The sequence below is a fragment of the Rattus rattus genome, chromosome 2 (assembly GCF_011064425.1).
Source record: "Rattus rattus isolate New Zealand chromosome 2, Rrattus_CSIRO_v1, whole genome shotgun sequence".
NCBI classification, from domain to species: domain Eukaryota; kingdom Metazoa; phylum Chordata; class Mammalia; order Rodentia; family Muridae; genus Rattus; species Rattus rattus.
Genome location: NC_046155.1, coordinates 152,516,071 through 152,535,249, shown reverse-complemented (window position 1 = coordinate 152,535,249; position 19,179 = coordinate 152,516,071). Strand labels below are relative to the sequence as shown.

The following is a 19,179-nucleotide window of genomic DNA, read 5'->3' as shown; positions in this document are numbered from 1 at the left end:
TCTGCAGGGTCCCAGTAGGTGCCTGCCAATACCGTCAGCCACCAGGAGGACCAAGGTAAAGCAATGACTAGGTTCTGACACTGTTCTTACACTGCGAGATGGGGGCAGGAGCATCAGGAGTTCAAAGACATAGCAGGACATTGTCTCAAAAATAAACAAACAAACAAACAAACAAACAAACAAACAAACTCAAAACAAGCAGGGTGCTGGATCCCAGTAGAGGCAGGCAAATCTCTGAGTTCAAGGCCACCCTGGTCTACAGAATGGTTCCAGAACAACTAGATCAAATATATATACATATATATATATACATATATATATATATATATATATATACAATTCAGAACAGCTCAAATGCGTTCTTTACTCTAAAGAGTAGAGAACCCCCATTTTCCAGAGAGCCCAGCTCCTCTGAGGAATTTCCTAGTCCTTTATTATGTCAATTAACAGCGCTTAGAGACCCAAATCCTCCTCCCTGCCGGTTCTCTAAAGTCTCTAATCCCGAAGTCTGCCTCCCTGACACCCAAAGAGTCAGTCTAACAAAGATGGAGCTTCCCATGAGGGACGGGAAAAGAAGTTGAATAGGGAAAGGAGGCAGATCCGGGAGGAAGCAGGGGAGCTGTGAATTGCTAGACCACATGACTAGGTGGGAGAAGACGCTCAGACCTGTTTTCTGCCTCCTCCATGGCTAGAAGTCAAGGAGACGGGCACAGCCACCAAGAGGAGCCCAGCACTTGGTTACTTTGCCCCTATTCAGCTTCCTTCTCCTGGTCTCACCCCCACCCCTTAGAGGACTGGCCAACCAGGGTGCAGATTGGCTTCCCCCACCACTCCCTCTCTCCCTCATTTCCTCCTCCTCTCCCTCTCTCCCCCTCCCCTCCATCCCTTTCCCCTCCCCCTCCCCCTCCCTCCTCCCTTCCCTCCCCTGCTGATCACTCTCTCCCTAGTCTTTCATTCCACCCTGAGAAGCAGATGGGCTGAGGCCTGGCGTCCCTCTACTGTCCCTGGGACCATTTGATGGAACAGGGGTGGAAATATTTTTGGATGCTGGCCTAAGAATTGCAGACCATCTCCTGTCACCCCATTTCCACATCCAGGGAACAAAGTCTAAAGCCAACTAACGGAGTGGAGTTTTACCTTTCACCCATTGCCCTGAAAAAGCTTAAACACTGGAGCCTACCAAGAGAAATCAGTTAGGCCACCTCCAAAAAAAAAAAAAGACAGTTTCTAACCTTCCTCATTTCAGATCTTCCTCAAACAACTCCTGCAGGGTCTGAGGAGGTCTTCAGGGCAACCTGTTGAGTAGCCCCCTTAAATACTGAAAGCACGTGATGGTAAGGTGTGTGAGTCTGGGGCTCGGGGCCACAGCCAATCTCCAGGTCTACAAGGAAGCCCTAGGAGTGTGCAAGCACTTGATCCAGGCAGGAAGCTGGGAGCTCTGGTTGTCATGGAGATGCTGGCAGAGCTCAGGCCCATCTGCACTTGACAAGCAGCCTCTTTAAGAAGAGGGGAGGAGGGACTTGGGTGCTGGAGAGCCAGCTCAGCTTGGGGCTAAGGGACCTGGGGAGGTGGCCTCTAGGCCAGCAACCTTAATAGCTGGGGTGTGGCCTCCTGGCAGAGCAAATCCTCAATGCCCAATTGCCACACCTACCCCCAAGCAAGAGCTGCAGCAAGAGGCCTGGTAGAGTGGAAAAACCCAGAAGCCAGAGACTAGCCGCAGAGCCACGCCCTGAGACCAGGGAGACGTCCAGGCTTGCAGATTCATCCGAGAGAGCCCAAGACTGGGTCTGAGACTCTGACCTCTGAGTTACTACCACTGAATGAATAATGTCCTCTGTGGAGGACCTAGTGACGCAGAGCCACATGTCCCTCTGACTTGATAAGTCTAGACAGGTCCGAGCTGTGAAGAGCTTTGAAGCATCTGTGTCTTCTGTGACTACAGCTGGGGGATAAGGAACCTTCAGATGGGCTTGGACATAGCCTTATGTCGCAAGCATTTGCACCAGAGGGGGGGCTTGTCCCTGCACACACACGTGGGCCATACAAGATTAAGGAGGTGCCAGGAAAGGGCGGCTGACTAGATGACCTTAAAGTACCCTTGTGGCCTAGTGAGCTGCCTAGACCTTCCTGCCACAGCCCTGGGTGATTCTGCCGGGCAGGACCAGTCGGTCACCTTTGCCCTTAGATATCTAGAGAGCAAAGGGTGACTACTTACTTCCCTGCTGTCCTCCCAGGCAGCCCAGAGGGAAGTTCAGGCAGCAGTGTGGCCCGAGGGAAGCTAGTGTAGTAGTTTGAAAGGTGGGTGGTGTTTCCCAGTTGTGTGATCTGAAGCTGTTAAATATTTTGTGCTTCGGGAAGGTTGTCAATAAATGTACAAATTCCTATTCTGGTTTCTGGACTAGGGTAAAAATGATTTGACAGTGAGGGAGGTGGGGGTGAGAGGATGACTATGGATGGGACACGGCTGATAGAGTTCCTCCAGACACGCAAGCCCTGTGTTTCATAGTTAGTCCTATATACAGGAGGTCTGGAGTCATGAGACGCAGGATAAAGAGGCAATAGAAACAGAGCTTCAAGGTCATTCATGGTTATGTCAGTGAATTCAAGGCCAGCCTGGGATAAATGAGACCCTGTTTCAGTACAAGACATACATACATGCATACATACACATATGAACGCATGGGGAAACCATTAGGAGCCCTACGTGAGCCTGAGGTCTCTGCTGTAGGGCACCTGGGGTTTCCCTTGACCCCTTTTAGCAAAATCCTAGGCTGAGAAGCAGAACCAGAACCCCTATGACCCCCTTCTAGGGCAGGAGACATCTGAGCATGCTCAAGGAGCAGGGCCTGGTGCCTCGCCTAGCTTCATGTCCAGTTAGAACCTGCTTTCTGAGACGTGAGCACTTAGGTGTTGTATAAACAGTTTAAAGGGAAAGCAGCCAGCAGCCTCACAGCTCAGCCCTTGTCCCTTCCCATTGCAACCCCAGGGAATGACAAATAGGACCGTATTCATACTTTCAATTGGATTTGATCCCCCTGGTATTTCTCAATAATTTACCATTGTTTCGTTGAGCCAAGACTCAGAATATAATTCTCCACTTTGTAGGAGAAGTTTAAAACAGTCTGTTCAGGGGTCAAAGAATGATAGGGTCTTATCAAGAAATCTCCCTACTCCCACCCCCACCAGCCTAGCTGGCCTCAAGCTCACTACATAACTAGATTGATTGCCTTTGAACTCCCGGTTCTCCGGCCTCCACCTGCAAAGTGCTGGGAAAATTCATGTTCGCCACCCTACCTGCTCAAAAAAGACAGGGCTCCTGAGTTCCACCCCCACCCACCAGTGTCCCCTCTTCAGCAAGCTGCATACTCATCTTCGTTAAGCAAGTCTGTCACTATTCCTGCCACCCAAAGCATCAGCAGGAAAGACCGTCACAGCTGATGGACCCTCCCCTGCTGTGGTTAGACAAGGGACATCTTTTGCAATGGAAACCCACACTGGGGACTGGCAGGACGTGGGGCTCCCTCTTCCAGTACCCACCTCAGTGGAAAGTCACTTGGGTCCTTGTGATAGTGTTTTTCAGGGACCTGCTAACCAGGAACATCCCAGGAAGAGTGGGGAGCAGGGAACTCGGCTTTTCCCCAGGAGTAAACGGTGGGGGAGGGACAGAGTTCCTGAGATAGAGTCTCTGAGAGAATCTCAGAGAAGAGTGAGGAGAAGTCCAAGTCCCCAGGGAAACAGAGGCGCCATTTATCACCGACCTGGAAGAGCACAGGGAAGAGAGGGAGGAGAAGGCAAAAGGAACTAGGAAGTGGGTCATCCAGACCCCAGGGGGTGGCACCAGGAAAGCCAGGAGAAAGTAAGTGGGGTGGAGCCTTCACGTTTCACACCCATCAACTGAGGTGAGGGGTGGGTTAGGCTGGGGACTGGGGAGAGGGCGTGTGATACAAAGCAGTTCTTGGGACAGATACCACTCTCTCATTAGAGAGGAGAGAGGGAGAGAGAGACAGAGAGACAGAGAGACAGAGAGACAGAGAGAGAGACAGAGAGAGAGACAGAGACAGACAGACGGACCTCTACCTCGTACACAGCACTCCCTAGCAGGTCAAGGACGGAGACATGAGATTCTCTGCTTCTCGGGCCCTGCAACTCAGGAAAGCCATCGGTCTTGCAGTCATGGAGAAGGTGAAAAGAGTCAGGCTGCCAGTGAGTGCTCAGAGGGCCTTCAGGGCGTGGAGGGTTGCGTCCCCGACCGATGTGGCTATAGAGGTTGGTGCTCCTCAAGTGCCCTCGCCTGTGGGTGCCACGTCTGGTCACCAGGCAAGGCGCCCTGTTTCCCACAGCCTTCCGACATCCCGTTTTCACCCACCTTTCCTACTCTTTGGAAACTTCAGTGACTTCTGGCTACCAAAACCTGGATAGAAGAACGCACACCTAACTGTCCTAACCTGGCACTGTCTGCTAAGGGTGTCCCGACAGACACACCTTGCATCTCGTGGTCTCTGCATTGCTTCAGCCCCATTGTTCTGCTTTCTCAACGCCTAATCCACCAGCTGAAATCCTTTCCTCACCCCGGCCCTGATGCCGCCTCTTCTGGAAAGCCTTCTCTGGTTTCTTTACTCCGGTGACTGTTATGTTTTATTAAAAAAAAAAAAAAGATAGGAGAGGCCAGGGATATGTTTGGTGGAGGTGCGGTAAGGAGTGGGGGAAGGGAGTGCTTCTGTGGACCCATGCTGAGGCATCCCTTCCCTCTGAGGGACCAGCCACACAATGGTATAGAATAGAATAGTTTATTCATGACATGGGAGGGGAGTTCAGAGAGTAGTAGAGACAAAGAAAGGCAGAGAAAGAGAGGAGTAGAGGCCGGCCAAGAGCACGCGGAAAGAGGGGGGAGGGGAATGAGTAGCGAGAAGGTAAGGAGCTGGAGGAAGAGAGCGAGAGAGAGGAGGGGGCAAGCAGCCCCTCTACAGTGGGTCACACGCACCTGGCTGTTGCCAGGTAACTGGGGGGGGCGGAGCCTAGACGAAATGAGCGCCATCAGTGACTTCAGCAGGTGCTCTCTCCTGAATGCGGAACATTTCTTAACTTCTTTGTGGCCGTGTGACACTATTTCCTTTTTGCTTCGTTTGGCTTTGTTAGAACTTGTTTTATAGACTAAGTCTCCTACAGCCCAGGTCAACCTTGTGTATCCAAGGCTAGTCTTGAACTTCTGATTCTCCTGCTTCTACGTCCCAAGTGTTGGGATCACAGCTGTGTGAGTCACCAAGACTGGCTTCTAAGCTTGCATTCTAACTATGGAGGAGGAGGATGGTCTTAGTTCCCTCCATGTTGGTCTTTGAAGGCTTAGGAGTGTCTCTCTTTGTCTCTCTCTCTCTCTCTCTCTCTCTCTCTCTCTCTCTCTCTCTCTCTGTATAGAATAGAGTTTATTCAGGGCATGGGGAGGGGAGTTAAGAGGGTAGTAGGGCAGAGAGAGAAGTAGAGAAATAGAAGAATAGAAGAAGAGAGGAGGAGAGTAGAGGCCGGCCATGAGAAGCGGGGAGTGGAAGAAGGGAAGAGCAAGAGAGCAAGAGCTGTCTCTCTCTCTCTTGTACAGGGTGGTCTCGAACTCATGAACCTAAGTCATCTTTCCAGCTTCTATACATGAGTAGCTGGGACTATGAGCATGAGTCACAGCTGACTATCTTGCTCACTTCTGAATCCCTGGCACTTACTCTCTGACTGTGACCTCGGGCTCAGGATGTCAGGTCTAGCGGCAAGGGAGAGGAGGGTGCTCAGGTAGAAGGAGCACCGCGGCCTGAGTGGAAGACTGGAAATGGGACAGGCATGATACATTTGAGGGGTATGGGGAGTAGCCTTGACTCTGGTACACAGGAGGCACACAGGAAAACTGGAGATAAGGTCAGAGAGGGAGGACTCTGGGCGCTGCTCTACGGAGGGTCTGATGTGCAGCCCGAGGATCTGACTTCTATCCTGGAGGCCACAGGAAGTCACTGAATGCTCTCACTCAACGAACACCAAATGGAAGAGTGACACAGAACTGGTTAGGGTGGCACCATCATTTGGCCAGGCCTATCTAGGGAACATCTTACGGTACATGCTGGGTACCCAACATTCTTTGAGCCCACACTGTACCCGAGTCAAAAGACTTCTTCATAGATTTTCTCTTGAAAGAGACTTGACTCATATAATACTTGGCAGGCTCGGGAATGTGCTCTGCTCTGTGACAGGTTTCCTGAGTCATTTTGTGAGTTCTACATAACTGTGTGGCATGGAAACTCTACTGTATTGACCATGTCAGTCCCGTTCCTCTGGGCGAGCAGAAGCAATGGCAGAAGGCATAGATTTCATTCTGAGGACTTGGCTTACATGACCATGGAGGGTGGGCATTCCCACCATCGGCCACCTTTAAGCTGGAGACTCAGGAAACTGGGTGGCAGAGGGTCCTGTCCAGACGTGAAAATCAGAACCAAGATGGTGTCTGGCCAGGGTGAGGGCAGAAAAGGCAGAAGCAGGCAGACAGCAGAGACACCCACTGCCCGCTCTGTGGCTCCTGCACCTAAACCTGCCTTGAGATCAGTTTCTTGCCGTATGTTCTGTGAGCATAGGGCCTTGAAGAGAGGAAAATAGGCTTTGAGCCAGTCAGTGCCAGGTTAAGGTCTTGGCTGAAATCATTTAGAAATTGCACGGTTTTGGCAAAGCAGGTATTCTTTCTGAGCCTGTTTTTTTGTTTTTGTTTTTGTTTTTTTGTTTTTGTTTTTTTTTTTTTCATCTGGAAAATGGGAAGGATCTTCTCTACCCCAGAGTCAGGATGAAGACAAACCCAGAAGACCATTGGTCTCTTCAAGTAGCATTTGTAGAGAGGCTACTCATCCTGGACTCAGAACGTGGCCGATGTGCCTGGAGGAGGGAAGCCGTGCTTAGACTGTAGTGGAATGGAGCCTGCCTGAGGTATCCTCACAGGCCTTTCCTGAGAGTTTTACCTGTCTCTCAACCCCACCCCACTCTTGGCTTTCTGCCAGTCTTCTTCTCCCAACCCGGACATGTTTAACAAGCTGACAGGTCCCATCCTTCACTGACTAAGAACATTGTCCCACAGGCCTAGAGACATGAGGCATTGTTGAAAGCTGCCCTGGGGCACCCTGTGCCTCACCCCCACCCCCTCCAGCTTTGTTTGTGGTCTCTGGGCATCCAACAGAATCTGGAAAATGGTTGTAGTAAGCTAAACAGATTCCCCATTTTCTTTTTTTTTTTTTTTCCGGAGCTGGGGACCGAACCCAGGGCCTTGCGCTTCCTAGGCAAGCGCTCTACCACTGAGCTAAATCCCCAACCCCTCAGATTCCCCATTTTCCTGGAGCTGGGGTGAATTTTCCCTTTGCAACCAAAAAAGTACAAGTATAGGTCTTTCTGGAGACTGGTCTTGAGATGCTACTGCCCAATGCCGAGAGGAAGTAGGCCTGTCTGTGTTCTGCAAGGGGACCAGAGTCCTACTCCTTACCTGCAAGGGGGTCCCTGAAACGGTGCACAAGCCAAAGTGTAGGGTGGTGAGAAGAGGGAGTTCCCACTCTGTGGATACACGGGTAGGCATAAGGAAAAGGAAGAAACAGTATCCTTTTCCAGAATCCTTCTGGGGTCAGAGGAGCGTGTGTGCACATGAGGTCTCTGCACATGCATTTTCCACGCAAAGCAATTTCCTAGCAGACGGACCTGACCTGGGCATCTACTAACCCAGTTTACATTCTGCTTGCAGCATTGTATTCCACAGGTGACCAGTTCAGTTCCACAGGGCTGCCCCTACCTGAGACCATAGTCAAAAATAGTTACTAGATCATCTCCACTGTGCTTCTGCCTCCACTATAAACTGAGGTGTCCCCAAAGCCCTCCACGTCCACCTGTTTAACTACTTGCTCTCGTGTCTCAACTCACAGACGTACGTTCACTTTTTTCTTTAAAAAGCTTCATATCTCTTGTTCTGACTTTTTTAAAAAAGATTTATTTCTTATATACACTGTCACTGTCTTCAGACACACCAGAAGGGGGCATCAGATCTCATTATAGATGGTTGTGAGCCACCATGCGGTTGCTGGGATTTGAACTCAGGACCTCTGGAAGAGCAGTCAGTGCTCTTAACCACTGAGCCATCTCTCCAGCCCCTTATTCTGACTTTTAAAAAGATTCATTATATATATATATATATATATATATATATATATATATATATATATATATGGGAGGGAGACTCCGTGAAGATCAAAAGAGGGTACTGGAACCCCTGGATTGGGGAGTTACAAGCTTTTGTGGTCTTCGTGGCAAAGCCATCTCCCCATATCCAACTGTTGTGACTTTTAAATTTATTTTATTTGCGTTCTGCTGAGGATGGGACTCAGGCCTTTGTGTATGCAAGGCAAGTGTCTCTGCCCTGGCCACAATCCTAGCCTACTCTGTTTATTATAAAAGATATCACAATAGCTACAGTTGAGCAAAAGTAGGGGCTGTGAGCTTCATTTGCTCTCACAAGAGCCCTGCACCTCCAGCTCCCTGCAACTCAAAGCCCTTCAAATCTTGATGGGAGTGTAATAGACCTTAATCTGCAGTGAACGCATCTCTTCCAGGGAGATGGGTGAGCAGGGTTGAAAGTCACGATTCCTCCCATCACTAAGGAAGTCAAAGCAGTAGCAAACTCCATTTCACATCCTGTCAGTGGTGGAGTACCTTACGATTCACATAGGATTTAGCGGAAGCTGGGAGAGGAATAGGAACTGGCCTACAGAAAGAAATTTAAAGGCAGACACGGATGTAAACTGACCAAGTCATTCGCAAGCCCTCAGAAGCTGAGACACGTCTTGGTTTGAGGCTTTTTAAGTGAAGCAGCAGGAGAAAGGCCGGCCCATCTGATAGACTGTTATGGTGGACAGACCGACAAGGTGCTTTTTCACGCAATGTTTCCTGAGGGCCTGTTGCCTGCCAGAACTTGTCCCCGGCGCTGGGAACAGCAATGAAGAAAGTGACCAGGGTTTTTCTGAGTCTCACAAGTTTTACGGAGAAGGAAGCGGAGGATCGATGCATTTCGGGCTCCTGTTTCTAGGGCTGAGGAGCATGTCCGGCTGGCCATTCTTAGAGGTGTCCCAGCACATGTGGAGCCACCCTTACAGAGCCATCTTGCTGCGCGCGCCGCTCCGATCTTGGTGGCGCCTAGCCGGGCTGGACGCCCGCCCCTGGCCCAGCCTACACGTGGGTTCCCGCACGTCCGCTGGGCTTCCACTCTGACGTCAGCACGGAGCTTCCATTTAAGGCCCCGCCCTCGTGCAGCTCTGCGTGCTGGAGCCACTGTCGCCGATCTCGCGCACGCTACTGCTGCTGCTCGCCCGTCGTCCCCCATCGTGCACTAAGCGGTACGGTCGGGACCCTTGCTACCCGCACAGGGCGTTCCTACCTGGGGTGGAGGTGCAGGGTGGGTGTTCAGACCTGGGCACGCGTGGGCTACTGTGCTCTGGGGAACGGAGCAGGCGGCCCCACCCAGCCTGGGGCGGCGAGATCGGTGTGAGAAGGGTTAGGGGGATGGCGGGCCTGAAGGTCGGGAGCCACCGAACAGGGACCAGAGAGCCGTGCGAGACGGGAGGACGGGTAACTCGAGCCCATGGGGGCCGAAAGAGCCTCAGCCGGCCCGGGGCGGGTATTAAGAGCCTTCGTGCGGTTTGCATTTTCCCTTGCGTGGGCTCGGTGGAGTGGATGTTTCCTGCAGATTAAAGGGCGCTGTTGCCCTAAATGGGGTTTGTTAAGAAGCTCCTGATGTGTCTGGGGATCATGCTAAGCGCGCTGCGTGCGGAGAGGAAGCGGGAAGAGTTGCAGTCCTTCCTCTACACCCTAGACGGAAGGAGGAAACCTGTAGCTGAGAGGCCTGCGACACCCATCGGGTCGTAGGTGGGGAGTAGCCGCACCCTGTCCCTATAGAGCACAAAAATGAGGTTTGCGTGAGGCAGATTATCTGCGGGAAGACCCCCCCCCGCCCTGCCCCCCCCCAGCCTGCAGAAACCTCTCAAGGCTGTCTAGAAATAGCAGCGGTTGTAAGGAGACCGGATTCCTGCCTGATGGCCCTAGGCTGCTTGCCCAGAGATCTTGCCGAGTCCTTTTGCACTTTGGAACGATTTCAAAAATAGACGTGGTGCTTGCTGGGAAAGGTGGCCCTCGTGGTACTGCGGGGGAGGCTCCGGGTCTCAGACCCTCCACAATTGTATCCGCATTTTGGAACTGAAGCAATTTCCCTTAGCGGCCACATCCTGGCCAACGAGGCCTCACCGTGTGAAGGTCCTGGTTTCTGGTATGGGCATTTGAGATCTCACCCTGGCGCCAGGCTGAGGTGGCTGCCAGCCACTTCGCTGCTTGTGCTTTGGGCTCTAGTAGGGGCCCAACTCTGACCGCGAACTTCCTGCAAGAGGTCTCATCCATGGCTAGCAGCCACTAGACTTACGTATGACACCTTGTTCTGAAGTTGCGCACGCGCACCGGCTTGCCCCCTGCCTGCCAGTCTTACAGATCTGGCTTGATCATACAACTTGGGTTCTTGCGGGGGTGGGGGTTAGGAAGCAAGTTTGCGCGTGCGCAGGCCTAAGCACGTTGCTATGCCTTAGGGTCGCACCTTGTAGCCGTTATTGGCGCCCTCTGCTCTTGATTTTTGGTATTTCCGGAAGCAACTTGAGGCCTACTTGCTGTAGGACTCTGGGTGATGGGAGAAGAGCGGGAAGGCAGTTCTTTAACCGTGTAAGAGGAGGGACCATCCCTTTCGGGGTTCATCAAGATGAGTAAGAACTCAGGCGGCTACTCATATACGGAGACCTCAGTATTATTTTTCCATTTCAAGGTGAGGACCTTCACGCTGAGAGCCAGACCACACCCTGGCGTTGAGCGTTGCACTCTGTGACTATTCTTGGTTTTTACCATTTCTGTTTTTTGTCACGTTGTCACTTAATGGAAAGTAGTCCAAAGGTAGCAAAGTCAACGTTTTTTAAAGTCAGAAACTTGGTGAGTACATCTTGGGACAGGCTACAATGATACACGTTGTTTTCCCCTTAGGTCCCAAAAGATTCAAAGTCCAAGATGGCAGCCCTCAAGGACCAGCTGATTGTGAATCTTCTTAAGGAAGAACAGGTCCCCCAGAACAAGATTACAGTTGTTGGGGTTGGTGCTGTTGGCATGGCTTGTGCCATCAGTATCTTAATGAAGGTAAGTGGGTCCTTTATGTCACAAGCCTGTGGATGGGGGTCATCCCTACATTGTCACATTGTATATAAAACTATTAAGGTTTGCACATACTCATTCAGAGTCATCTGTGAAACATTTTGCAACATAGTGATACACAAGAAAGGGATTATGAAAGTAACAGTATCAAAGGTGATCTCACTGAGGCCTGTTTAAAACGCTCTGCCTTGTGTTAAGGTGCTGTACCACCAGAAGAGCCCTTTTATTATGCATTTTATGTACCTTTTATTATGCCTTTTCAGTTAAGTGAATCCAGTGCCTCCAACATGCTAGATAACCGTTGACCTACGTGCCCAAATCTAAAGAGACATTTGAATTGGAATTTTATGTGCATGTGATTAAAATTAAAATCCTACTGAATAGGTTATCTTGAACTTCTGTCTGACCCCCATTGTTTCCTGGTGTATGCAGTTTTCCATTGGAAAAAAGAATTGTGTGTGAGCAGACACATCAGAGGGTAACTTTTGGCTGGTTCTCTCCTACCTTATGGGTTCTGGAGGTCAAATTCAGCTCAGCAGACTGTTTTCACCCATCCACCTCCCACCTACGTTTCTTATCAATCACAGAGCTAAAATTTAATTAGTCATAACTTTATAATTGAGTTAGAAAACACTTTGAGACAGGGTAAATAAACGTTCTTGGTTCATATATAGTCCAAACTATCCTTGAACCTGGAACAGTCTTCCTGGGTTTGGTTTATACGTCTCCAACATAACACCTAGCTTTGCAGAATACTATTATTCTTCAGGTACTGACTAAAATCTGCCTGAGGCAACATTTCTTTCTTTCTTTCTTTCTTTCTTTTTTTTTTTTTTGGAGCTGGGGACTGAACCCAGGGCCTTGCGCTTGCTAGGCAAGCACTCTACCACTGAGCTAAATTCCCCAATCCCTCTTTTTTTTTGTTAAAGGTATGCTTAACTTTATTATTCCCATTTTATATGAGTACACTGTTGCTTTCCTCAGACACACCAGAAGAGGGCATCAGATCCCATTACAGATGGTTGTGAGCCACCATGTGGTTGCTGGGATTTGAACTCAGGACCTCAGGAAAAGCAGTCAGTGCTCCTAACCACTGAGCCATCTCTCCAGCCCTGAGGCAACATTTCAAAGTATATATTTTTTTGAAGACAAAGTCTCTTGTCTTTTTAAGTAGTAGTTGTTGGTAGGTTTTCTATTTGTCTCTTGCAGACAGGGGTTGACTGCTGCCTTAGTACTGCCCGTAAGGGTATGCCTTGATATTCCTGCTTTGGGGTGTTGCTTCTTTAATTGAGTCTTTATTTCCCCCCACCATAAGGTCTCACTATGCTAAGCAACAGTTTACGCTGAGCTTTGTGCCCAAGCCTAGTTTCAAGCCTTCTTGCTGGCCAGTGTCACCTAGTTAGTGAATGACAGCCCCACACAGAAGCCACTCCAGTGGAGGGCTTGTGGGAGAGACTACACAGGGCCTTCGAGGAAGCAATGGTTTTGAATGTATCCCAATGGAGACTAAAGTAGCAGCACCCTCCTGGGCCGGAATATAGACCATGGCAAGTCCTGAGAAGAGTCAGGATTGTTTTCTCATTTAACTAAAACGTTTATCTTTTAGGACTTGGCTGATGAGCTTGCCCTTGTTGATGTCATAGAAGATAAGCTAAAGGGAGAGATGATGGATCTTCAGCATGGCAGCCTTTTCCTTAAGACACCAAAAATTGTCTCCAGCAAAGGTTGGTTGAGGCTAGGTTCTACTGCTGTCAGGCTTAAGTTTCTCAGGCCTGGAACCCTGTCTCTACACAGTTCTTTCATTCAAAACCGAAGGGCCTTGGCATACTTTTGTGCTGGTTTTCAATACCTTAGATAGCTAGCAGAGGATTTGAAGTGGGAACTTAATTTGCACAAATATGGAGATTCTCTGAATTAGGGTGTGAGCTCTGAGTCTCCATTGTTTGTTTCAAGTGTGTACTGCTGGGATGGATTCTGGGACCTCATACACACCAGGGGGCACAAAGCTTTAGCTGTAGAGTGACAACGCCAACCTTGCTGCCCTGTAGCAGTTGAGGGCGTGCCCCCAGGGCCTGCCCAGCAGATGTTCTTGGCTTGACCTTTTACACCTCACTGACACTAGCCAGGAACCCAGGGTTGAAAGTCTGTTGACCTCCTTCGTACCAGATTGACAAGTCCCTGGATCAGCTGCCCTGTGTCACAGGGGGAAAAGGGGATTAGAGAAGATGGCTGGGCTTTTGACAACAATGAAGTGGCTAATGAAAGCGAATGGGTAGAATGCTGGGTGTGGTGGTGAATGTACATAGTACAAGTCTCAAGGGGTGAGGGCAGAGAATATTCTGTGTTAGGATACAGATTGCCATTTAGGAGTTGTTGAGAGTCCTTCCTGTTACAATGATAATTATGAGAAAGGCATCCTTACCTCTTCCTCTCTGCGAGAGACATCAGTTAAAACTACACACCCAAGGCAAGTTCTGCATGGCACAGGGCTCCGTCATCTGTGTATTAAGAGGCCAGAATAAAACTCTACACTGGAGGTTTATGCAAGAAGCTTTGCTGGGTAGGACACATTCCCTGAGGGGACCTTCATTTCTGGTCTTTTTCTCTAGATTATAGTGTGACTGCAAACTCCAAGCTGGTCATTATCACCGCGGGGGCCCGTCAGCAAGAGGGAGAGAGCCGGCTCAATTTGGTCCAGCGAAACGTGAACATCTTCAAGTTCATCATTCCAAATGTTGTGAAATACAGTCCACAGTGCAAACTGCTCATCGTCTCAAACCCAGGTGGGGCTTCTCAACCGCGGGCGCGGACTGCCTGCATTCGCCCTGATGCTGCACTGTGTGTACACATGCTTGTTAGTGTTTTGGGGATTGTGTTTTTATAAAACAGTTCAAGCATAAGTGCCTTGAAATGCAGTTGCAAAGTTTGGAATTGTCACTCATGATCTTGAAGAAGTGAGTAACTTTGAGTAATTGTGTTGATATAATATATTTAAAACAATAATACTTTGAATGATTGGACATGAATTATGTAGCAAAGAGGTTAAACTACTGATCTATGCTCAGCATGGTCAGAACCATGTGTTTGGAGTTACATGTCATGTAAATGTCTTGTTTTGTGTTTTGCAGTGGATATCTTGACCTACGTGGCTTGGAAGATCAGCGGCTTCCCCAAAAACAGAGTTATTGGAAGTGGTTGCAATCTGGATTCGGCTCGGTTCCGTTACCTGATGGGAGAAAGGCTGGGAGTTCATCCACTGAGCTGTCACGGGTGGGTCCTGGGAGAGCATGGCGACTCCAGTGGTAAGTCTTTAATACCGGCTTCTTTTCTCTTCCTTAGAACAAAAACCTAGCATGAAAAAATTCTATCTGTTTCTCTTTTTAAGATTTATTTTTTATATGTGAGTACACTGTAGCTATATTCAGATGCACAGAAGAGGGCATCAGATCCCATTGCAGATGGTTGTGAGCGACCATGTGGTTGCTGGGATTTGAACTCAGGACCTCTGGAAGAGCAGCAGGTGCTCTTAACCACTGAGCCATCTCTCTTGCCCTCGGGCATTTCTTCTCTGAAGTCCAGCCTTTGTCTTCCGGGTATCGGTTTCATACCTGTTGACTCTTGTTGATTACACGTCTGCTGTAGGACACGGGAGCCTGTGTGCTGGGCACACAGTCCACCGAGTCTTGCCCTCAGGCCCGGGACATGTTGACCATGGTTCTTAGCACAACTTTAATCACTTCATTCAGCAGTGTATACTTGACTTGAAATGCCTGCCCCTGCACGCTTAGCCAGATCAGATGTGGGGTGAAATGCCATTAGGGAGCAGTAGTGTTCTTAGAGGTCCTGTGGCAAGGAAATGCCCTTTCACTGTGAACACTGACAGATAGCACATAGATAGCCACTGAAATCTACAGGTTTCAGTGCATGAGGAGAGTAGGTTAGAATGTACGGTTGGTATTAATGTCCTGGGGTTTGCTAATCCTGACCGTCTTTGAGAAGTGGGGGAACCTTCCTCTGCAGATGAGGAAACAAAGGCGGGACACAGTTACTCTTCTGTGCTGGGTGGAAACAATGTAAGCTGCCCATTTCTTCCAGTGCCTGTGTGGAGTGGTGTGAACGTCGCCGGCGTCTCCCTGAAGTCTCTGAACCCACAGCTGGGCACGGATGCAGACAAGGAGCAGTGGAAGGATGTGCACAAGCAGGTGGTTGACAGGTGCGGCTTCTTGCTGGACAGCATGGGGACTGAAGATGTATTCACTTTACGTCCCATCATGTCGCTTCAGGACTAGGCACATCCTCTTCCACAGGGTCCAGGCAAAGCCGTCCATTTAGGGGAATGGGATCCTGAGGCAGGCAGACCACAGGCTCGGGGACACCCCCAGTTGGTGGGGGAGCCTCATGAAGACCAAGCTGCTCATTTGCTGAGTCTGTGCAGGGCCCTGGGTCCAGCCTGTGCTCCCTCTTTGGTTGGTGATTCAGTATCTGGGAGCCCCAGAGAGTCCAGAGGTTGACTCTTGGTATTCCTGTGGTGTTCCGGCTCTCTTTGCGTCCCTCAATTCCTCTCACAACTGTTCATGAGTCCCCAAGCGCCATCTAATGGTGGGGTGTGTGTGTGTGTGTGCATCTCCAAAAGATTTCAACAGTTTTCATTTGAGTGCTTTTGCTTACATTTTTTTTCTTTTTTAATATTTTATGTGAGTACACTGTCTTAGGGAGCGGCAGTAGGTGGCCTTGTTGGAGAAGTGTCATTGGAGGTCAACGTTGGGGTTTTAATACCCAATTGGTTCTTCCAGTGCCTTCAGAACCTGCCTTAATGGACAAAACCTGGGCTGGGAACTGGTCCCAATGAAATGGTTTCCTTTAAGATTTATTTTTTGTATGTGAGTACACTGTAGCTGTCTTCAGACACAATAGAAGAGGGCATCAGATCCCATTACAGATGGTCGTGAGCCACCATGTGGTTGCTGGGAATTGAACTCAGGATCTAACCACTGAGCCATCTCTCCGGCCCTACGGTTCTCTTTCTAAAGGTTCGTTCCTCTTCACGCTGTAAACAAGAGGCTAAGGCGAAAGCAGCGCCACATGCAGGCGAGGTTCACTGACGCTGGCCCCTGGAGTCTCCTGTTTGTAATGAGCTCGCACCTTGGAAAAGTCCTTTACGACTGAAGACAGATGCAGTATCTGTGTAAATCAGGAGAGGGCAAAGGATTCCCTAGAACGGAAGCTATAGACCCTTGTGAGTCATCTTAAGGGTCCTTTGAAGAGCTGCCTGTGCCCTTCGCTTCAGAGCCCCCTCTGCAGCCCCAGAAAGAAGCGAAGTCTAACCAAGGTCTTTGTCTGGCAGATGCAGTTTAAGTCTGGAGTTTAAGACTCATTTTGCTTTTGTGTTTTGAGATAAGGGTTTCTCTGTGTGGCCCTGGCCATCCTAAAACTCACTCTGTAGACCAACCAGGCTGGCTTAGAACTCAGATCCACCTGCCTCTGCCTCCAGAGTGCTGCGATTAGAGGTGTGAGCCCCCACCGCCCAGCTTTGATTCTTAAGTAAACTCTAGATTTTTAAGTAAATATTAGAAATGCTCTCAGTGGACTTCGTGTTTCCCAGCTTTACTCAGTCGTGTGGTGTGGAAGCATCATGGATGTGGTACTGGTGGCTTCCTGTTGCTGTGATGAAAGAAACATCAGGACCAAAACCACTGATGGCAGGCTTTGCTTTGGGCTCCTGGTTCCCGAGGGTTAGAGACCACAGTGGTGGGGCAGGGGTGTGAGCAGGTAGCCGGCCTCATTCACAGACAGGAAGCGGAGAGCTAACTCCACAGCTTTCTTTTGAAACCAAAAGCCCACTCCAGAGTGACGCCTTTGCCCCAGACAGACCACACCTCCTCATCACCCTCAAACAGCCTATTAATGGGGACTGGGGGGGCACATCTCACTCATTGAAGTCACCAGAGATGATTTTTGAGGTGCATGGAATGGAACAACACGGTCTCCATTTTCAGCCACCACTCCCAGTCTTACACTCTGAACCATTCCGTCAGCCCCTCCCTGTTTCATTTCTAAGAAATACCAGTTTAGTTGTTGATATAGGGGTTCAGTTGCCTTGACGATGTAATGCCCCCTCTATCAACGTACAAGATTTAGTTCCCTGGGGCTCAGACCTTTTGTCTTGAATGTGTGACCTTGTAAAGAGTGTTTAGTAAAACCTCTGTTTTCCTTGTCTCTCCCTTCGCTCAACCCTTCACCATCCTTCCTATCCCACAGTGCATACGAAGTGATCAAGCTGAAAGGTTACACATCCTGGGCCATTGGCCTCTCTGTGGCAGACTTGGCCGAGAGCATAATGAAGAACCTTAGGCGGGTGCATCCCATTTCCACCATGATTAAGGTATGATTAAGATCTGTGGAGATCTGTTTTGTATCTGAGACCCTGGAGACCCTACTCCCACTTACACAGTCTAACAAGTAGGGATGTTAGAGTTCTGGGTTTGTTTCCTGATTCGGTTTGCTCTGGTATTTTTGAGGCAAGGGTCTTACGTAGTGCCTGCTGGCCTGGCCTTGAACTTGTTAGGTGATTGAGGATAACTGAACTCCTTCATGCTGAAGCTCTCGTCTGCTGGGACTTCAGGCTTTTGCTTCCTTTCTATTTTTCTGTTCATTATCGCACTGGACATCTCTGCAATAGAACAGCATTGACACTCAACTTGTTTTATAAAGGCTTTTCTAAGCCAGGCAGTGGTAAAACAGTCTCTGAATCCCAGAACTCTGGGAGGCAGAGGCAGGCAGATCTAATTATTAGGAGGTGTAGATGAAATGTAATCTCAGGAGGTGTAGATGAAATGTAATCTCAGGAGGTGTAGATGAAATGTAATCTCTGTCATTCTGTTGCCCAGGGTCTCTATGGAATCAAGGAGGATGTCTTCCTCAGCGTCCCATGTATCCTGGGACAAAATGGAATCTCAGATGTTGTGAAGGTGACACTGACTCCTGACGAGGAGGCCCGCCTGAAGAAGAGTGCAGATACCCTCTGGGGAATCCAGAAGGAGCTGCAGTTCTAAAGTCTTCCCAGTGTCCTAGCACTTCACTGTCCAGGCTGCAGCAGGGTTTCTATGGAGACCACGCACTTCTCATCTGAGCTGTGGTTAGTCCAGTTGTGTTGAGGTGGTCTGGGGGAAAATCTCAGTTCCACAGCTCTACTCTGCTAAGTGGTACTTGTGTAGTGGTAACCTGGTTAGTGTGACAGTCCCGCTGTCTCCAAGACACACTGCCAACTGCGTGCAGGCTTTGATTACCCTGGGAGCCTGCTGCATTGCTGTGCTACGCACCCTCACCAAACATGCCTAGGCCATGAGTTCCCAGTTAGTTATAAGCTGGCTCCAGTGTGTAAGTCCATCGTGCATATCTTGTGCATAAATATTCTACAGGATATTTTCTGTATTATATGTGTCTGTAGTGTACATTGCAATATTATGTGAAATGTAAGATCTGCATATGGATGACGGAACCAACCACTCAAGTGTCATGCCAAGGAAAACACCAAATAAACCTTGAACAGTGAGTGATTGATGGCTTGGCTCTTTTATTAAGATGAGGTCAGGCAGCTGGTCAAGATGGTGAAGGCATTTGATCTCGGGATCAGAGGCAGATGGATCTCTTGCATTTCAGCCAGCCTAGTTTACTTCCTTCCAGGCCAACTGGAGCTGCAAAGGAAGACCTCATCTCAGGGTTAGAAAAGAAAGCTAAAGGGGTTGGGTGTGGGGGCGGAGGGGTTGGAAATGTCCTAGCAGTTTAGAGCACTGACTCTTCTCCCAGAGGTCCTGAGTTCAATTCCCAGAAACCACATGGTGGTTCACTTACTATTCATCTGTAATGGGATCAGATGCCCTCTTCTGGTGTGTCTGAAGACAGCGACAGTGTACTCACATACATAAATCTTTTTTTTTTTTTTAAGATTTA

At 49.3% G+C, this 19,179-nt stretch overlaps 1 protein-coding gene across 1 annotated transcript; it reads left to right on the top strand.

The window, feature by feature from the left end:
- Nucleotides 1-9,278: 9,278 nt before the first annotated feature.
- Nucleotides 9,279-18,789, top strand: LOC116892095 (L-lactate dehydrogenase A chain). The gene is made up of 8 exons (XM_032893571.1): nucleotides 9,279-9,386; nucleotides 11,065-11,214; nucleotides 12,836-12,953; nucleotides 13,839-14,012; nucleotides 14,358-14,531; nucleotides 15,325-15,442; nucleotides 17,488-17,611; nucleotides 18,117-18,789. Exons 2-8 carry the CDS (start codon nucleotides 11,089-11,091, stop codon nucleotides 18,279-18,281), a joined length of 999 nt encoding a protein of 332 aa, XP_032749462.1. The 5' UTR covers nucleotides 9,279-9,386; nucleotides 11,065-11,088; the 3' UTR covers nucleotides 18,282-18,789.
- Nucleotides 18,790-19,179: the final 390 nt, after the last annotated feature.